The 20,511-nt window shown below is 37.6% G+C and overlaps 2 protein-coding genes across 2 annotated transcripts; both read right to left on the bottom strand.

Moving 5' to 3' along the window:
- Positions 1 to 5,755: 5,755 nt before the first annotated feature.
- LOC141401817 (dynein axonemal intermediate chain 4) lies at positions 5,756 to 13,378 on the bottom strand. Its single transcript, XM_073982340.1, has 4 exons — positions 13,150 to 13,378; positions 11,699 to 13,089; positions 6,152 to 6,367; positions 5,756 to 6,083 (listed from the first exon to the last, which is right to left on the bottom strand). The coding sequence occupies exons 1-4, from the start codon at positions 13,330 to 13,332 to the stop codon at positions 5,888 to 5,890; spliced, it is 1,986 nt and encodes a 661-aa protein (XP_073838441.1). The 5' UTR covers positions 13,333 to 13,378; the 3' UTR covers positions 5,756 to 5,887.
- Positions 13,379 to 15,025: 1,647 nt separating this feature from the next.
- On the bottom strand, positions 15,026 to 18,438 carry LOC141401992 (carbonic anhydrase 2-like). Its single transcript, XM_073982590.1, has 4 exons — positions 18,379 to 18,438; positions 17,891 to 18,297; positions 17,453 to 17,686; positions 15,026 to 17,395 (listed from the first exon to the last, which is right to left on the bottom strand). Exons 1-4 carry the CDS (start codon positions 18,434 to 18,436, stop codon positions 17,150 to 17,152), a joined length of 945 nt encoding a protein of 314 aa, XP_073838691.1. The 5' UTR covers positions 18,437 to 18,438; the 3' UTR covers positions 15,026 to 17,149.
- Positions 18,439 to 20,511: the final 2,073 nt, after the last annotated feature.

The following is a 20,511-nucleotide window of genomic DNA, read 5'->3' on the forward strand; positions in this document are numbered from 1 at the left end:
CAGCAATAAAGAGGCTGAAGAATAATAAAACAACAGGAGCTGATGGCCTACCAGCCGAGCTGTTTAAAACCGGAGGCGACGCGCTGATAAGGTGTATGCATCAGCTAGTTATCACCATCTGGCAGGAAGAACGCGTACCCGACGATTGGAACCTGAGCACCCTATGTCCCGTCCACAAGAAAGGAGACAAGACTGTATGCTCCAACTATAGGGACATAAGTCTTCTCCCTATCGCCTACAAGATAGTGTCAGGTATATTGTGCGAGCGACTAAAGCCCATGGTCAACGAAATAATTGGACCATACCAATGTGGCTTTAGACCTGGCAAGACCACCATTGACCAGATATTTACCCTGCGGCAAATCCTGGAGAAGACCCAAGAGATGCATTTCACCTTTTTGTCGATTATAAAGCAGCATTCGACAGTCCCCTCCGATCAAAGGTATTGCATGCAATGTCTGAATTTGGTATCCCCGCAAAGCTCATCCGGCTTTGTCAGATGACTTTAAATGATACTAGGTCCTCAGTAAAAATTGGAAAGAACCTCTCCGAAGAGTTCTGTACCAAAAGAAGTTTAAGATAAGGAGACAGCCTTTCCTGTGACCTATTCAACATTTTGCTGGAAAAGGTAATACGAGATGCAAATGTCAAAAGAAATGACACAATTTACACCAATAGTCACATGTTACTTGCTTATGCTGATGACATAGGCATCATGGGACGATCAGTAAAGGAAGTAACTGATACCTTTCGAAGCAGAATCTGCGAAAGTGGGTCTGGCGGTAAACGGCGAAAAGACCAAATTGATGGTGTCGACGCGCAAAGCGTTCATAGAGCTCGGACCAACTGTGGAAGTTGGTACCTATAATTTTGAGATAGTTAAAGACTTTTTGGACTTTTGAACTTGCCGACAAAAATGTGAATTAGGATTAAAGTTCAAAAGTGTTGCGGAGAAGATACTTAAAGGAATGGACCAATATTGAAGTGGATCTAATTTTGGGAGTCATATCTTTTTGATTGATATTCAGTATGGCAGGAAGTATGGGCTTGTCCACGAAAAACATCATATCGCTTTAAACAGGACCACAACGATCAGCATGGGTATACATTTCTTTGAACAGACCCTAAACTTCACTTAGACACAAACCTTGAACTTTTGTGGGGGAGGTACCTAAGGAGAGGACCGATATGGGCCATTATAGAAGTTAAACCACCGGGGAATCCTGGTCATACCATGGATTCCCCGATGGAGGTCACTGGTATCCAAGTATGGATTTTGCGAGATGCCTAAATCTGGTGCTGCTAACTACCATGTTTTTTGCGCTGCAAAGTCTATCAGCCTCATTCCCGACAGTTGGGCCAAAGATATTCTCCTCTTCAATTTTTGCATTAAAATCGCCTAGAATAATTTTTCTAATTCTTCTAAGCACTCATAAAATATATATTTGGTCTGTTCGTCTTTGTCTTCAGTGGGAGCATGAGCGCAAATAAAGCCGATGTTGAAGAATTTTGCTTTTAATCGAATTGCAGTGAGTCTTTCATTCACTGGGGTGAAGCTGGAGACCAGATGTTTTAACCTCCGACTAACAACAAATCCGCAGCCAAACTCATACTTAGTGCCATGGCAGCTATGATACAGTGCGTTACCTTTAGGTGTTGTTGTGACGCCTTTCCCAATCCATCGTATTTCCTGTATGGCAGTAAAAATAAATTGAATAACCGCTGCCAAGTCTATCAGCTTCATTCCATTGTCCAGTGTTTCATTTTAGAGTTTGAATTTTCCGACAAATGGGCCAACGATATTCGCCTTTCTCATGGTTGAAGCATCCGTCATATGTTCTTTATAAGTGCTAGTAAAATATATCTTTGGTTTCCCTGTTCTTGCTTTCGGTCGGGACATGGACAACAGGGTGATGAATTTTCGACATTTTTTCAATAATAACAATGAATGAACTTATATAAAAAGCGACCCAGCGACTTGTTTTTTTATTTTTCTCATGTATGAACATTGTAGTTTCAGAATCCTCATAAACTTCGCAGGTTTAAGCGCCTTCCATTTAAAGTTGGTTCAGGCGCACCGCACAAGACGTACAACTAACCGCCAAGAGGGACAACTGACCGCTCACTGAGATGCATCGACTCCAATGACAACGTGTATACTACCCAGCAAAAAAATCATTACAATGACTTTATTCAGTAAATTTTGACAGCACTTACAAATTGACTGTAAAAGTCATTATTTTTACATGGGGATGTCATAGGAAGGAAGTACTTTCTTAAATATGTTTTTTAAGTACATATTTAACCACATACCGGTAGTAAAAAAGTTAAAAAGCATGTGTTGTTCTATTTTTAAAACAAATTGAGGTGAAATTATATTCAAACTCAACACCACATTTGTATACCCTCCACCATAATATGGAAATATCGAAATATTCATCGCAGAACCTATAAAGTACATATATTCTAGATCAGCGTAAAATTCTAAGTCGATATAACCATGTCCGTCTGCCCGTCCGTCCGTCTGTTGAAATCAAGAATACAGCTCGCAATTTTTAAGATAGAGCTTTGAAATTGAAATTTTTAGAACAATTGAGGTGAAATTATATTCAAACTCAATACCACATTTGTATACCCTCCACCATAATATGGAAATATTCATCGCAGACCCTATAAAGTACACATATTCTTGATCAGGATAAAATTCTAAGTCGATATAACCGTGTCCGCCCGTCCGTCTGTTGAGACCAAGAATACAGCTCGCAATTTTTAAGATAGAGCTTTGAAATTTGGTATAGAAGTTTCTATTACTCCTATGATGTCTGGTATTGCAAATGGGCTACATCGGTCCACAATTTGATATAGCCCCCATAGAACGGTACCACCCGATTTTCGGTATTTTGAAAGTTTTAGCTTAATTATCACACCGAAATGGCTGAAATTTGGTATTAAGTGTTCGTTGGTGGTATAAAACTTTCCCCCCGAATTTTGTTGATATGGGTCCACGTCTTCATATAGCCCCCATAGAACGGTACCTCCCGATTTTCGGTATTTTGAAGGTTATGGCCACAATAATCCATTGAAATGGCTGAAATTTGGTATTTAGTCTTCGTTAGGGGTATTCAACTTTCCCCTCTAAATTTGTCGGTATAGGTCCACGCCTCCATATACGAGTAGCCCCCTTAGAACTGTACCTCCCGATTTTCGGTATTTTGAAGGTTGTGACCTCAATGTTCATCCAAAGTGGCTGAAATTTGGCATTTAGTCTTCGTTCGGGTAATAAAACTTTCTCACAGAAATTTGTTGGTACAAGCCCACGCCTTAATACAGCCCCCATAGAACAGTATCACCCGATTTTCGGTATTTTGAAGGTTTAAGCTTCGTTATCACACCGAAATGGCTGACATTTGGTACTTAGCCTTCGTTGGGAATATACAATTTTCCCCCAGAATTTTGTTGGTATGGGTCCACGTCTTCATATAGCCCCAAAGAACGGTACCTCCGATATTGCTGAAATTTGGTATTTAGTCCTCATTTGAGTTATAAAACTTTCCATATGAAATTTGTCTGTATAGGTTCAAGCCTTCATATAGCCCCCATAGAACGCTACATCCCGATTTTTTTTTTTTTTTTTTTTGAGGGTTGTGGCCACAACAGCAAACAGGAATGGCTGAGATTTGGTATTTACTCTACGTTGGAAGTAAAACTCTATAGGTCCACGTTTCGATATAGCCCCCATAGAACGGCACCTGCCGATTTTCATAATTGTGATGAATGTGACGTTAATATCCCACCGAAATGACTGAAAGTTTTAATTTAGTCTTTCATGGGGTATACAATGTTCCAGAAAAGAATTATCAGTATAGGTCCACGTCTTCCTATATCCCCCATAGAAGCATACCTCGTGATTTACGGTATTTTTTAGGTTTTAACCACATTATCCTAATGAAATATCGTATATTTGGTATTTAGTCTTCTTTGAGACTAAAAACTTTAAGCCAGAAATTTGTCGATATAGATCGACGTTTTGATATAGCTCACATAGAACGGTCCCTCCCGAATTTCCGTATTTTGAAGTTTAGCGGTATTGTTTTACCGAAATTGCTGAAATTTGGTATTAAGGGGTCGATTATGGATAGCAACCCAACTCCAGTTGCGTTGCCGACAGCAAATATAATAATAGAAATTTCCATTTCCGAATTGAAATTCAAACTTTTTTACTATTAAATTAATAGCTTAAGGTTCAAAACACTGATATTGAACGGATTTCTGTCGTTTCAGTTATTTTAATTGTATTATTTTCTCATCTGGCAACCCAACTACAGTTGAGTTGCTATCCATTATCGACCCCTAAGACTTTTTCATAAACGAAAGGAAATTAATTGTTCCATTTTACTTTAATACCACTACTGGTGAAGGGTATAACAAGTTCGGACCGGCCGAACTTAAAGCCGTTCTTACTTGTTTGTTTTTTCTTTTTCCTTTTTTGAACACACGAACTTCTGATTTGTAGCCAAACACACTGCACACTAGGCCACTCGTACAAACATTTAGGGTTGTTTAAACACATACATGTACATCAACATTTCTTCGTAATTTTGTGAACAAAAAACTCCCATGCCGACGGTGAGCTTTGAACACACAACCCTAGGATTTGTAGTTGGACACATTAGCTCTGTGCCACCGTACTCATTACATAGTAAGTAAGGAAATAATTAGTTATGTGTAAACCATTAAATACGTACTGCCTGGTAATGCGGAGTGTAATGAGCACTCATTACTCGGTAATGCATGAAGTAATGACATGTGCATGAAGTAATGACAAATTTTTGCTGAGTACCGCTTCTAATGTCTGCTTAGTATGTTAATGCCAGGGATCTTTTTTCCGTCTGTGTCATCTGGAAATTTAGAAAATGTCATTGGAATCAAGTGTATTAAGAAATGTCCCAACTTGGTGATAAAAATTGGAGAAGTTCCGCTGAATTTGTCCAGGTATGTACTGAGGCATTAGGTGTTGTTAACATTGATCAAAATTAAAATACCATTTAAACTTGCCTTTGATGATGTTTTGATTGATTTGATGTGATAATAAACGCTTATGGAAACGTTGTCTAAGTATTTTATGTCCTTACATAAGACCACCACTTGGTTTGGTGGTGGATTGAAAAAACATCAACAAATGCGACTTGTGTAGCCTGCATGCAGTAACGTAATATCTTTTAGTGTACTAATTTTCGCCATTAATTTTTCCTTGCCTAATGCTGTCTGTCCTAAAGCAATTATAATAGTAACAAGAAAACTTTTATTAATAACCAACAAACAAAAGTCGTCTAGATTTATTTTTCAATTTTCTGTTACACGGGCATCCTTGTCATGGGTAGACAGACCTACTTTTGCTTTCGCCTTATTGACACACTTCACCTACACACTACTTAAGCTTTGAATTTATAGTTTTCGCTCGCTGTGTTGGGCATTGGCCTCTTCCAAATAGTATGCTCGTGCAAACCAACCATCTGCGCTCATCGTTGATTGAAATCGTAAGTGAAATTCGATATTTTTATATTTCCATCATTTAAATTCTGCAGGAAAATAGTGGGTGGGTCAGATTGGTGGTGAGTTTAATTTCATCATTAAGATTCCATGGAAATCTCAAGTAAGGGAAAAATAAAAGAGAGAAAAAGAGATTAGTTCGTAATGGCGAAACGCTTGGAAGTCTATTCTTTTTTGAGTTGCAAAAGCAAACTTTGGCAAGAACTTTTTTTAATAATTCATTTATTTCTGTTTTAATTGATTACAAAAGTTATTTGTTGGCCAGCGCCTCAAAGCTTTATAGGAGCTACATACGCTTTCTCAATAAAATTCCACACATTAATATTACACTTTCATTTTATTTTGGATAACCAAAATATCCAATACTTTTGACATCTCTCAGTAATTCCTTTTGATTTGTCAAAATTGAGAATATTGTCTTCTCCAGATGATCATATTGAAAATGTGGTGAGAATGGCATTTCTTCAAAGGCTAATACCTCAACATGGCCCTTATCATTGCCAACAGCTACAGAACGACCACAAAGTGACAAACTAGAATAACAGGAACGAGAACTAGCTGATTTGAATTAAATTATTTAATTTTATTTTTTGTATTTTACCTTAAAGTTGTATAGAAGGCTGTGCCATCTATTCTTCTTGATGAGGCCGGCTGTAAAATACTACGCCTCAAATCCCAAACGTCAACCGTGTCACGATGAAGGGCCACAATAATCGTTGAGTGCACCGTACTCCAGCTGGCACAATAGACAGGACTCATGTGATATTTTAGAGTTATCAGTGGCTTAAAAATACCCAGCAGCCAGATACGAATACACCTGGAAATATATTGAAATTTTGAAGTGTGCATAAATTTAAACGGAAACACAAGCAGCACGGTGGACCACAAGCTATTGTTGTTTTTACCAAAAATTATCAGCATTTAAATTAAGTAATAATTAATAATTTAATAATTAATAAATAAATTACATTTTAAAATTTCCCCGAAGTGTAGTTCGTCGGAAGTCTAAAAGCTTTGAAGTTAATAATACAATGGGCTGATGTAATGTTCTAGTCATGAACATAACTTGTCTTTTGATTATTTGTTTTGTAGATTCTACTGTACTGGAATTGCTAATGCATTGATTTATGTTGCATATTAGCAACAATGTACATATTATACTGGTTTTAACTCAAAGGGAAAAAATCGATGTTGGATTTTTTATGCGGCACCCTCCTAAAATGTTTAGTTTTGTTCAAATTAAGATTGCCAAAGTTTGAGTTCAATAGGAATATATTAACACATGCCATTGGGGCCTCAAAGTTTCCATGGGCCCTTTATATAGCTAATATTAAAATCTGACACGATTTTCAAAATTTTTTGTAGGATTACTTGTTTAGCCACTACAAAGAACTGGTAAACTGTTTTCATCGATTGGACAATAAATGTGGTCTGTAGATTGATTTTGTGAAAATTCGCCTTTGACCCCATACAAATTCTAAAGAAATCGCTCTACAGACCACATTTATTGTCCAATCGATGAAACCTGTTTACCAATTCTTTGTAGCGGCTAAAAAAATTCGACATCGATTTTTTAAAACCACTCTAATACATTCTTATTATATATTTATTAACAATTAAGTAAATTACAAACATAAGGGGAAGTTCTGGCTGTTAGGCCTTTAGTTACACTCTAATACATATACCTAACTCTTTCTTTATTTTGGCTGGGGAGGCTTATTTTTGCCTTGTAGTTTTTATACCCTCCAACATAATATGGAGGGTATAATTAAATTTGTCATTCCGCTTATAACACATCAAAATATTCATCCGAGACCCTATAAAGTATATGCATTCTTGATCAGGGTAAAATTCTAAGTCGATCTAACCTTGTCCGTCTGTTGAAATCATGATACAGCTCGCAATTTTTAAGACAGAGCTTTATAATTTGGTATAGAAATTTCTATTACTCCTAGGATGTTTGGTGTTGCAAATGGACTATAGATAGAACGGTACCACCTAATTTTCGGTATTTTGAAGGTTTTAGCGTCATTATCACATCGAAATGGCTGAAATTTGGTACTTATATTTGGCTCGAATATGGAGTATATCGGTCCACTCCTACGGGTACCTCCACACACAATTTGGATAAAGTGAATTTTAAGAACTCCTCTCGGATCGTTTTGAAACTTTTTTCAGCAGGTTGTGCTTGCGGCTCCCCTTACGACGGTACAATTTTTTTCTTGCGCAAGTCCATACTTCATGAGATACTGGCGTAAAAGCTCCAAGAAACTTTGACGGCACGAACCAAATTGGCAAATCCGCAGACTTTGCACATTATTTGCACATCGTATTATTTCATCCAGTCATGTATCAGGTTGGAATATGGACTATATCGGTCCACTCCTTCGGGTACCTTCAGCACAAAATTCGGTAAAAACGAAGTTAAAGCTCCTGTTGGATCGTTTTGATTCTTTTTCAGTAGGTTGTCCTATTATTTAAATTATTTAGTGGTTGATACCTCTTAGCTCTCCCTTGTTTAATCCTATGGACCGCCGTTACCAGCCTAAGTTCGGCCTGTAATTCTTAGGTCTCCCTTACCCCTCCCTCCAGTAATCGCTGGACCCCCGCGACTAGCATAAGTGGTGTCCGTAACGCTTAAGTTTTTCTTCTTGAACCCTATCCCAGCAATCAGAGGGAACTTATGTCGTTACAAAACCCATCAACCCATACAAGTGATTGTTCCGAAAGTAGCACGGACTCATTCGATAGCAGTACGTATAATCCTTAGGAGAATCACAATGCTGAATCAACGACCAAAAGGAAGCATAACCTAACAGGCATTGCAAAACGCTTTGTTATAAGCTTGAAGCTGTCGTCTTACAAAGCAGCAGCGGTGTGCCACCAGCTTTCCGCAGAAAGTATTAAAATCCCAACCCGATGTCAGTCAGAAATCCACAGGGCTATTTGAAAGGTAGCTGCTCGCATGAAAGAGTACTTGGAAATCATGCTGTATCTGGAGAAGTGTAGTATACACTTTGATGACAAACACTTTGAGAGCTTCGAATATTTTACCGTGTCCTCAAGAATCACACATACATACCAATCATATCTCCATACACACATATCGATGAGTGCACACTAGGGTTATGACCTCGTATCCCTGTAACATATGTTGGTATAAATAAATTTGTCATTCTATTTGTAACACATCGAAATATTCATCGGAGACCCTATAACGTATATATATTCTTGATCAGGGTAAAATTTTAAGTCTATATAACCATATCCGTCTATCCGTCCGTCCGTCTGTTGAAATCAAGATACAGCTCGCAATATTTAAGATAAAGTTTTGTAATTTGGTACGGAAGTTTCCATTACTCCTAGGATGTTTGGTATTGCAAATGGGCTATATCGGTCCATGTTTTGATATAGCCCACTAAGAACGGTACCACCCGATTTTCGGTATAGTGAAGGTTTTAGCCTCATTGTCACACCAAAATGGCTGAAATTTGGTACTAAGTCTCCGTTGAAGATATAAGACTTTCCCAAAGAAACTTGTCAGTATAGGTCCACGCCTTCACATAGCCCCCATAGAACGGTACCTCACGATTTTCGGTATTTTGAAGGTTGTGGCCACAATAATAAATTTGTCGGGATAGGTCAACGCCTTCATATAGCCCCCATAGAACGGTACCTCCCGATATTCGGTATTTTGAAGGTTGTGGCCACAATAATCCATCGAAATGGCTGAAATTTGATATTTCGTCTTCATTTGGTATATACAACTTTCCATATGAAATTCGTCGGCATAGGGGTATTCACATTTCTCCTCTTAATTTGTTGGTATAGGTCCACGGCTTCATAAAGCCCCCATAGAACGGTATCTCCCAATTTTCGGTATTTTGAAGGTTGTGGCCTCAATAATCCACCGAAATGGCTGAAATTTGGTATTTAGTCTTCGTTAGAGGTATAAAACTGTCGGTATAGGTCAATGTCTTAATATAGCCCCCAATACAACTCGTGGTGGAGGGTATAACAAGTTCGGCCCGGCCGAATTTAACGCCGTTCTTACTTGTTTAATAATTAAATGGAATGAACGTTATTTTTGGCATTTATTCTTGCTACAGAAAATCATTTTTGAGAAAAAAGGTCAAAAAGTCATAACCCGAGTCCGTTTTATATATTTTATATGACATTATCTGAGGGGTATTTTGCCACCCGATGTCAGCCAGGAATCAACAAGGCTATCTATAAGGTAGCTGCTCGTCACTCGAGTTTCTCTTCCGTGGCTTCTCTGAGAGGGGTGATATCGCTTTTGTAAAGTATAAGCAGATCCCAAACATCTACAATGTACGCTGGGATTATCGTGCCATTCTAGCTCTTCTTTCGTGTCATCCTATCTCTTCTTGATGCCTGAAGCCCGGAAGAGGTTGCGTTAAACAAGTTCGTTCATTTCTTACTCATTTGTCAGTAGGTCAATTGTTCCGAGCTGAAGATTTTAAAGAAATATCTGTAGTTCTGAATGACAACTACCAAATACCCACTGGGAAATAAAGAATGCCAAGAAAGCTGTGCTGTGAGAGGGCGATCAATATTATGCTAGACTTATACAACTCCTGCCTCAATATGGGCAACCTCTTACTGAAATTCATCCTCTCCAATGACAACGTGAATATATCACTCTCTCTCTAAAGCATATATCCAATCAGGTATCTGCTTACAGTGAATTCAAAAAAATGTTCCAAAAATATAAATACAAATTTTAAAATCATTTTGTGGTTGTGATTTTATATCGAATCAACTCATATGTACGATTTTATCTAATCTTAAATAAAAACTCATTAAAATATGATTCAGGGATATGAGGTTGGAAAAAATCATCACCCTAGTATATATTCTCAATTTGACTACATCGGCACCAACAACAGCGTCATGGTCGGATCTCAACAAGGTACCTCCCATTCCGAATTCAAAAAAACCGAAGGAACATGCGTCACCAGGACTTACGTAGTGTGACTGCTTCGTATGCAACTGTCACCAAAAATGCTGGGGGAATGAAGAGTGGGAAAGTTTTACCAGCTCCGAACTCGTAGAGAACTGATATACAGATCGCTGAGATGGGTGGCTCCTAACAAGAGTAGCCCTTCTGGGAAAAGTGGAGTCGGAGAGAAGATGGATTGTGCTGCCAGGAGCCCAGTGTCTTAAAAGACAGACGGCCCATAACCCCTAAGCAAGCTGGTGGCTCGAGTACGACCACTTCGTAGCAAGCGTACGTGTAAAGGTTACAATCTTCAGATTATCCATTCGAATTATTCTATTTGTAATTAAAATTTGTTAATTTGTAATTCGAATTGTTTTATTTGTAATTCGAATTATTATATTTGTAATTCGAACCATTTTATTTGTATTTCGAAAACCAAATATCAAATTAATAGATCCAAAAATGTTGAAATTTTTTGTTTCGATTTTCAAATGGAATAATTCGAATTACAAATAAAACAATTCGAATAACAAATTAAATAATTTGAATTACAAATGGAATACTTTGAATTAGAAATGGAATAATTCGAATTTCAAGTGAAATAATTTGAATTAAAAATGGAATTCTCGAATGGCAATTTGATTGTTTCGAATAAATGTTACGACTTAAACTGCAATGTTTCGAATTACATCTGAAAAAGGTGTAGACCTTTCTGGAACTTGATGTACGTTCAGAAGGAATTTTACGATTTGGGAAGTTTTGGCCACTTCAGTCATTTTGGTGCCGTAAGGGTTGTTTAGACATCTTACACCATTACTTCAAGGACTCTCCCCTTATGAAAATATATATTGGAAGCAAACCTTTTCCCAACTTGAAGAAATATTACGATGTATTACCGTTGGACCTTCGTGAGTTAATGTTAAGCAGTCAGACAGGTAGACGTACGGACATGACTAGATCGACTCCAAATTGTCTGAAACGGATCCGTTGTTGACATATGTATGTAGGTGGAGTCTAAAGCCATTATTATTTTAATGAGGCTAATTTCTCATCGTGATAAGGTGTATGTACCCTCTCTAGCCATACGGCTTTGGTTGAGGTGTGGTAAATTACCAAGCCTTAAAAACCTCCATTGATAAAATTGCAAAATCACCTTTTTCTCTCCACCTTCAAATCCTTACTTACCAATCATTGCCACAGGTCAAGTATAATTTCGGAGACCACGGTGAAAATTCCATATAATTTATACCGGCCTCATGCAGCTGCAAAACATGTAACTGTTCTTGGGGATAATTTGTTGAACATTTGTGTTGGCATCCTTCGTCAGTTAGAACATAATACAAATCCTTTTGCATGGCATCTAAACAGAAATACAAACCCTGGGGATGACGATTCGCCTCCAATAATATAGGTTTATTGTCAAGTTGTATTCCCTCGGCATTGCCATCAACACGATTTAGTTTCATTAGTGGAAATCCCAATAGATATGGACTATTGGTGAGGGTATAGCGGGTTATAGAACCATCACGAGCCAATGCCAAGAATGGTTCAATATCATGCAGGTTGGTGTCACTTTTATGGTGTGGTATCCATTTGATGCAAGCTATTGGTTCACTGCTGGACGAGGTTATACGTTGAGACATGGCTATTTGAGCCATTTCCACATTGCTTATGTCATAGACATACAGCGAACCATCATAGAGGCCAATGGCAATTAGTTGCGGAGCAAAAGGTGAAAATTCCACCGTAAGTACCGAAACATTGAAGTTATAGATTCTTTCAGGATTAACGGGATTTTTTATATTCCAAATACAAACACAACCCCGCTGTGAGGCTGACGTGCCGTGAAAAGCGTAACTGGCGGCCAATATATCGCCATGATTTGGACACCAACTTAAGTCTGTAATGGATTGTCTTTCACCCGTCTGTTGGGGTAGACTAAATGTCCACAAAAGATCCATGCGATAGCTGTAGCGTACCTCCAAAGCCAATGGATCAGGCATGATCATATTACGAAAACGCCGCTGTACATTTTCAAAATTATTACCGGCCAATATGCGCATGGTCAGCATTAGGGCCAAATTGAATTGTGGCGATTTATTGATTTCGACAAATTGATCCACTCCGCCCACCTTATAGGTGGTTATTTGCATCTTCTGCCTACCATCCACATCTACGCTTTGGGTCGTCTGTTCCAGATCTTTGTAGGTGTCAAACATTTCGAAATTGGAAACATACGACGCCACATGACCTTTGGCAATAGAATCTGTATTGACGGCTCGCGTTTTTGTTAAAACGACTGATGTTTGAGTCTCCACGGGAAAGCAGATACGTTTACGCCCAGGGCCCTGGGTTAAATATTCATAACGTTTGTTATCCTCCTCCACCAATTGACCCTCTTCGCTATCCCTTAACACTGTGGTACTGCGTTGTTCATACAACACAATATCATCGGTTTTCTTAAGGGTTATTTTGATAAACGGATTCATGCGCTGCGGCAACTGGCGTCGAGGTGCACTCAGTGATTGTGATTTTGCAGCCGGCGGTATATTTACCATAAGTTTACTTTGTCTTATCTGGGAAAGGAAAAAAACTTGGTATAAAAGGGTATAAAGTGGGATCGTCAATAAACTTACACCATTTTCAATATCATCCAATGTAGCCCTTATCGAACCAAGCCCCGTGTGTGATGACATCATCACATCTTCGGAATCTTCTGATTTTGTTGACTCCTGACTTTGTAATGTCTCATGTCTGTTTATTTTAAGATTTAACTTTTCAAATTTTTCTTTAAGATATTCCTCCGGATTAAGGGACATTTTGCAAACAGATTCCAGTCGAGAATGCAGTGTCCGTTGCTTCTGAAAATAAACATAAATGGTTGTTAGTTTAGTTTTCCAAAAAAAGTATCCTGGCAACCAGTGTTTGTAAATATTTACCCGGATTGTTTGGTTGGTAAGAAGTCAACAGCTAGGGTGCGTAACCATGTATGTATTTATAACAATGTCGTTCTTTGGTATTGTTAAAGTTACGAAGTGTTTCGGCAATTCACACTTCGTGGTCGGAAGTGATTTATAAACAAACCTTTCTTTTAGGTAGCAATCAACTCTTCGTGGATGCTGAATTCCACAGGACAAGTCCAATGTCTGCATGTTGTGGATTGGCCAGTAAATATATGTATATGACTTTTTACAACCTCATATCCCTGTATGATATTTTGATGAGCTGTTACCTAAGATTACATAAAATCTTAATTATAAACACGGTGCTCTTGAAACAATTTTAAATGGAAGGTTCTTTACACCTCAGAAGTTTTTGAGGATTCTGAAACTTCAATGGTCATAGATGAGAAAAATCAAAAAACAAAAAAATCGCCGGAGCGCTTTTTAAATAAATCGCGATTTAAGTTGACATTTGTAGGGGTTGTTTAGGTTTTCACGGGTTTGCTTAGAAACCGCAAGTCCTATCACAATGGGACTAAAGCAAATGTTGTAGCTATGAAAATACTCTACAAGATTGGCCTTTATGGTATTTTCGTAGTTTTTACCATTTTTGAGATATAGAAGTTCAAATTGGGACAATGTACTGACTGTATCGCACCCTCATAAAACAAGGTCATGAAGGGTGCGCCTTAACCTACTTTTGACGAAAACCGCTTACACTGGGGAAGTTTTTGTGAATTCTGAAACAGCAATGTTCATAGATGGGAAAAATCCAAAAACAAGAAAAAAATCGCTGTAGGGATTTTTAAAAAAAACGCGGTCAAAATTATAGGTGTTTTTTAGGGTTTCACGATTTTGCTTGGAAACCGCAAGTCCAATCGAAATGGAGTTAAAGAAAATGTTGTAGCTGTGAAAATTTTCTAGAGGATTGACGTTTATCATTTGTTCCCAGCATGTACCATTTTTGAGATAAAGAAGATCAGTTTACATTTTTAGGTTTTTTTGTTAGGGTTTCGCGATTTTGCTTGAATATGGTAAGTCTTATATGGGAACTGAGAAAATCTTAAAGCTGTGAAAATTCTCTACAAGACTGGCTTAAGTAAGTTATCCTAACTTGTACCATTTTTTAGATATATAAGTTTAAGTTCGGAATTTGCAGTCTTGACATTGTTTTATAAGAGTTCGATACAGAATTGAATTGAATTTGAATTGTCCCAATTTGAACTTCTATATCTCAAAAACGGTAAAACAGACGAGAATACCATAAATGTCAATCTTGTAGAGAATTTTCATAGCTACAACATATTTTTAGTCCCATTTTAATAGGACTTGCGGTTTCTAAGCAAAATCGTGAAAACCTAAACAACTCCTAAAAATGTCAACTTAAATCGCGATTTATTTAAAAAGCGCTCCGGCGATTTTTTTTTTGGGTTTTTTGATTTTTCTCGTCTATGAACATTGTAGTTACAGAATCCGCAAAAACTTCCGAGGTGTAAGCACCTTCCATTTAAAATTGTTTCAAGAGCACCGTGTAAAGTGATTAGATAAAAAAAGCTGCCGCAGAAAATGCTTTTAAAGTTTTTATTTTCCAGAATTTTGAAGTCACGACATATCTAAAATGATATAACCGTTTGTTGATCACTAATTTTACCATAGTATTACACCATATATATTTTTATATTATATATAACTTTATTTCATATAACACAAAAATTTAAAGTGGTTTGTGCGGGACCTTTTTTGAAAATGTAAGTGGAATAAAAGTTATTTTAGTCATTAATATTTAAAAGACCATTCATTGGTGCAACAGGAAATATTTTTTTGAGAAAATTTTTTTTCAAAGTGCTTTGTGCGGAACCTTTTATACCCTCAGCATTTATGCTAACGAGGGTATATACACTTTCATACGGGCAAAATGTGCCTCATCGAAATAATGGATTTAGACCCAAAGTAACGAAATGTGTTTCAGACAATCTGGAGTCGATGTAGCAATGTCCGTCCGTCTGTCTGTCTGGCTGGCTGGATCGCACGATAACTCTCGAACGGATGAACCGATTTGGTCATCGCAATATTTTGTCCAAACTTAGTTTTTTGTTCGAAGATGGGTTATATCGGTCAACTCCTTCCGGTACCTCCCCCACAAAAGTTCGAAATTGTTCGGAAAATTCTTGAAGGGAAAAACCGACTTGGTCCATACTTCCCACATCGTGATATTTCTACCAATCTTAGATGAGGTTCCAATATGGACTCAATCGGTCCGCGCCTTCGGGTACCTCCCACACAATATTTCGGAAAAGTTCAGTTTAGGACCTGCTCTCGAATGGCTTCGATTTTTGTTGCAACAACTTGTATTCATTACCCCTCATACGACGGTACAAGTTTCATCAGGGGCAAGTCTATACTTCCTGAGAAAATAGCCTGAAAGTTGCAAAAAGCCCCTATGACACCGTGTGTAGTGGATGGAGCGCAAGATAACTCTCGAACGGATCTGCCGATTTGGTCCAAATCTTGTCCTTCGTAATATTTTGTCCATACATAGTTTAAATTCGAAGATAAGCCATATCGGTCCACATCTTCAGGTACCTCCCCCACAAAAGTTCAAAAATGTTAGGAAAAATTGTGCGCACGATAACTCTTGAAGAGACGGACCGATTTGGTCCATACTTTACGCATCCTAATATATCTACCAGATATAGATCAGGTTCGAATATGGACTATATTTGTCTCCTCCTTCTGGTAACTCTCACACAAAATTTCGGATAAGTTCACTTTAAGACCTGCTCTCGAATCACTTTGATTTTTGTTGAAGCGATTTGCATTCGGTACCTCCATTACGACGGTAAAAGTTTTTTCAGGTGCAAGTCCATATTTCTTAGGAAAGCAGCCCGAAAGGTGAAAAAATCCCTATGTCAATATAGGGCAACCAATTGGGTCCAAACTTTGGATCAGCTAATATTTTGTCAAACTTTAGTTTAACTTCTAAAATGACCCATATCGGTCCTCCCTAAAGGTACCTCCCCCACAAAGGTTCAACATTTGTGTCTTAGTGCAGTTAATTCCTAATCCACATTTTTGTCGGCAAGTTCAAATGTCCAAAAACGGCCACAAAATTCTGAAAAGACCTTAAATACATTCGATCTGTCCTTGGTTAAAGTTTCACTTCACATTGACTGAGGGTATATCTACATATGTCGGCAAAGTCGACTGATACTTTTTTACCTGTTTTTTTCCTCTTCGCTTGCTACGTTGGTTAACAACAACAAAGCGCGAAACACACGTGTTTGGCCAAAGCTTCTGTGTTTCCTATTACACCATACACACAGCCCTTTGTTTTAAAAGAGCATTCCGCATCCGCGAGAACCCTGTTGTTACTCTCTTTGACAAAAATCCTCTCTCCACCCATAAGAAATATGTTCTAACATAAAAATATGTTAGTAGCCAAACAAATTAAATTGAGATATGTTACAAAATGTTGCAAACATATATTTGTTTGGACACAAACAAATTATGTTTGGATCCAAACATATATTTGTTTGCAACCAGTTTGGATCCAAACATATAGCTGTTTGCAACCAGTCCTAAACAAATATTTGTTTGGATCCTAACATCTTTCTAACATATATTTTTCTGCGTGTATATGTCAATGATTTGGTATAGCCTCACATTACGTCACCGTCAACACAACTGACCAGACTCAGACTTCAACAGAAAATATAAGCCATATAATTAACACCAACCAAGAGAAAGCATCACATTCTAAACGTCCTGATGTGTCTATCAAAATTCCTAAGCCCTCAAATTGTTCTGCAATCCAACCATTTTCCTTGTATTCATAACGATCTATAGCTTCGTAAATTGTGGTGTTTGGTGGTATATTTCGAACTATTTTACTCGTTAAAGGAACGCCATTCGAAGAATTGAGGTTTTGAAAACATTGAAGCTGCAAAATGAAGAATAATCGATCATTATTGAAAAGGAACAAAATATTTTATATTACCTCCGATGGGTTAATGGTTATTCGATAATCATATTCAATCCAAATTACCGTATGAGAACAGGATTTGCTGTGCGGGTATACCGAATGTCCCAGATATAATTTATAGGTAGATGTGCGTTTGCCGAACGCTGCTAGAGGCAATACACCATAATCACTGAATTTAATTTCATCGTTAGGTTTACGAACATCACTAAATAAATCGAAAATAATATGTGGATAGTCCAATTGTGCCACCTGTAAGTATTTGGAACGATACGAATGGTAAGAGAACGTTTTTTTTTTTTGGGTTTAAATATGTGCTATTAATGACATCAACAAAATGCTGAGATTAATGTAATGTCCCCAAAACGGAATGAGGAGTTTCAAACGAATTATTGAACAGTAATTTTTATTAAAAATCCCACAACTTTTTAAGGTGAAAAATAGATACATATTTACCTCATATTTATAGGCGGCAATTACCACTCCAAAGTTTCTCAATGAAGCCTCGTCATAATTTGCATATCTGCTATTTACGAATACCATATGGAGTTCTGCTGGCAACATTCGTGGTCCATGCATTTCTTCGCCCATTGTTGTTCCATTTAACCAATGAAAGTACATAAATTCAAAACGATACACCTCATTTTCCAATGGTCCCTTTGACATGGTGGGTACCTTATTGCGTTCATAAATTAAAGTAATGACCAACGTTTCCCCAGTATTTTTGATTTTAGCACGAAGTGGGTAACGTGTTACATGTTCGTATTCCAAGTCACTGATGTTTCTTTTTTCAACGGTTAGTAATTCTGTAGAATTCAATGGGATGTTGTATTTTCCCCGGCAAAAAGAATTTGAGAGGGATGCTAAAAATTAAAAGAAAAACTTTTTTTAATTTTTAATAGATTTCTTATGAAGGCTTAAAAGTTTTCGTTTCGATTTCTTACCAAAATCTACAAATGAAAATAATAGAAATGTAAAAATTTTCCCCACAAACATCACCATTATATTCCTGTTGGATCTGTGCAATTTGAAATTCAATATCAATTTAAACGCATTTTTTTTACAATGGTCATTGCGATTAACAAAAAACACTTGACACAGGGGACGTATTATCTGTCCGCAATTATTACTACCAGTAATACAAAAAAAATAGCTTGGGCACAAATAGCCACAGTGTGGTAATTCAGTATCGACAGATACACATATTATCGGATTAAAAACCCTTAATTTAAAACCTATTGAAATTAATAGGAATTACGCGTTTTTTTATGTTAGAAAGTAAGTCCGAAGCCACATGTAAAAATTTTTCGGAAAATAAATTGTATTTTTGTGTCTTTTTAATAAATAAAATCAATTGTTTTGTTCCTACTTTTTAATTCTGATCTGGTTTGGGCTTCGGGTTAGTAATCTACCCCTATAAAAACATTCTACTATGAACAAGTAAAAAAATCATTAAATGGTCTGAAATGAAATGGAATAATTACTTTGAGACCATGGATACCCCAAATGTCTAAACTAGGTCAGAAAATGTATTTAAAAATGTCTTCAGTCGTGCTGCACCTTTATATGGGAGATATACCAAACATGGACCTATGTTGACAATTTTTGGTGGAGCAGCTTTGTGATCACTGGGAGCCTCAAACATCAATTTACTGGTAGTTCGTTTAAAAATTGGAGCTAAAATCCTCAAAATACCCAAAAATCGGGAGGTACCGTTATATGGGGGCTATACCAAAACGTGGACCTATTTTGACAATGTTCGGTGGAGTGATTTTGTGGCCACTGGGAACGTCAAAAGTCAAATTACAGGTAGTTCGGTCAAAAAATGTAGCTACAATTCTCAATATACCGAAAATCGGGAGGTACCGTTATATAGCCCCCATATCATATCAAAACATGGACCTATGTTGAGAATTTTTGGTGGAGTAGTTGTGTGACCACTGGGAATCTCAAATGTACAATGACAGAAAGTTCGGTTAAAAACTGTAGCTAAAACCCTGAACATACCCAAAATCGGTAGGTACCGTTATATGGGGGCTATATCAAAACATGGACCTATATTGACAATTTTTAATGGAGAAGTTTTGTGATCACCGGGAATCTCAAATGTAAAATGACAAAAAGTTCGGTTAAAAATTGTAGCTATAAACCTCAAAATACCGAAAATCAGGAGGTACCGTTATCAAAACATGGACCTATGTTGACAATTTTTGATGGAGTAGTTTTGTGACCACTGGGGAACCTCAAATGTCAAATTACTGGTAGTTAGGTCAAAAATTGTTGTTGCATTTCTCAAAATACCGAAAATTGAGAGGTACCGTTATATGGGGACTATACCAAACCATGGACCTATGTCGACAATTTTTGGTGCAGTTGTTTTGGGCCATTGATTCGGACCACTACCTTCTTGCAGCAAAGGTACGCACCTGCTTAAACGTAGCAAACAAAGTACGAACAGACACAACACGAACGTTAGACATCGGTAAGCTGCAATCACAACAGATAGCCACAGCATATTCCACTCAACTAGGCCAATTGCTTGATCAAAGCAGCGCAATGGCAAAGCATTGCCCACTCCATGCAAACAGCCGCAAAATCCATACTTGGATACCAGAGACCTCCACCAAGGAATCCATGGTATGATCAGGAGTGTCGTGCTGCCACCGAAGAGAAAAATGCGGCATATAGGGCTACTTTACAATCCCTAGCAACGCGTAGCGCCCGGGAGAGATACAGGGTGAAAAGGAGAGAGGAGAAACGTCTTTTCTGCAGGAAAAAGAGAGAGATGGAAAAGCGGGAGTGTGAAAAAATCGAGATGTACAGGAGCCAGAATGAAGTCCATAAATTCTACAAAGAGTCAAGCATCAAACTTATGGCTTTGGTACAGGCACATCCTCCTGTAGAGACCAGCAAGGTAATTTGGTAACTGATACAGATAGTGTACTCAGGATATGGAAAGAACATTTTTCAAAACTGTTAGTATCCAACAGCAGCGAAAACGACGAAGATACCACAGTCCCAATCCCAGAAGATGGTATTGAATGTATACCGTCCAGCCAAGATGAGGTAAAGACAGC

Source organism: Musca autumnalis, unplaced genomic scaffold (genome assembly GCF_047663935.1).
Source record: "Musca autumnalis isolate F117 unplaced genomic scaffold, ASM4766393v1 scaffold_4, whole genome shotgun sequence".
NCBI lineage: Eukaryota > Metazoa > Arthropoda > Insecta > Diptera > Muscidae > Musca > Musca autumnalis.

Excerpts from the sequence above, each read along its gene's own strand:
- LOC141401817 (XM_073982340.1), bottom strand. The coding sequence starts at position 13,332 with ATGTCCCTTAATCCGGAGGAATATCTTAAAGAAAAATTTGAAAAGTTA. Across the intron at positions 6,368-11,698 it reads TTGACCTGTGGCAATGATTG|GTGTATTCGTATCTGGCTGC; the intron begins GTAAGTAAGGAT and ends ATATATTTCCAG. Across the intron at positions 6,084-6,151 it reads GCCTTCTATACAACTTTAAG|TTTGTCACTTTGTGGTCGTT; the intron begins GTAAAATACAAA and ends CTGTTATTCTAG.
- LOC141401992 (XM_073982590.1), bottom strand. The coding sequence starts at position 18,436 with ATGGTGATGTTTGTGGGGAAAATTTTTACATTTCTATTATTTTCATTT. Across the intron at positions 18,298-18,378 it reads ATTTTCATTTGTAGATTTTG|CATCCCTCTCAAATTCTTTT; the intron begins GTAAGAAATCGA and ends TTTAATTTTTAG. Across the intron at positions 17,396-17,452 it reads TAACCATTAACCCATCGGAG|CTTCAATGTTTTCAAAACCT; the intron begins GTAATATAAAAT and ends TTCATTTTGCAG.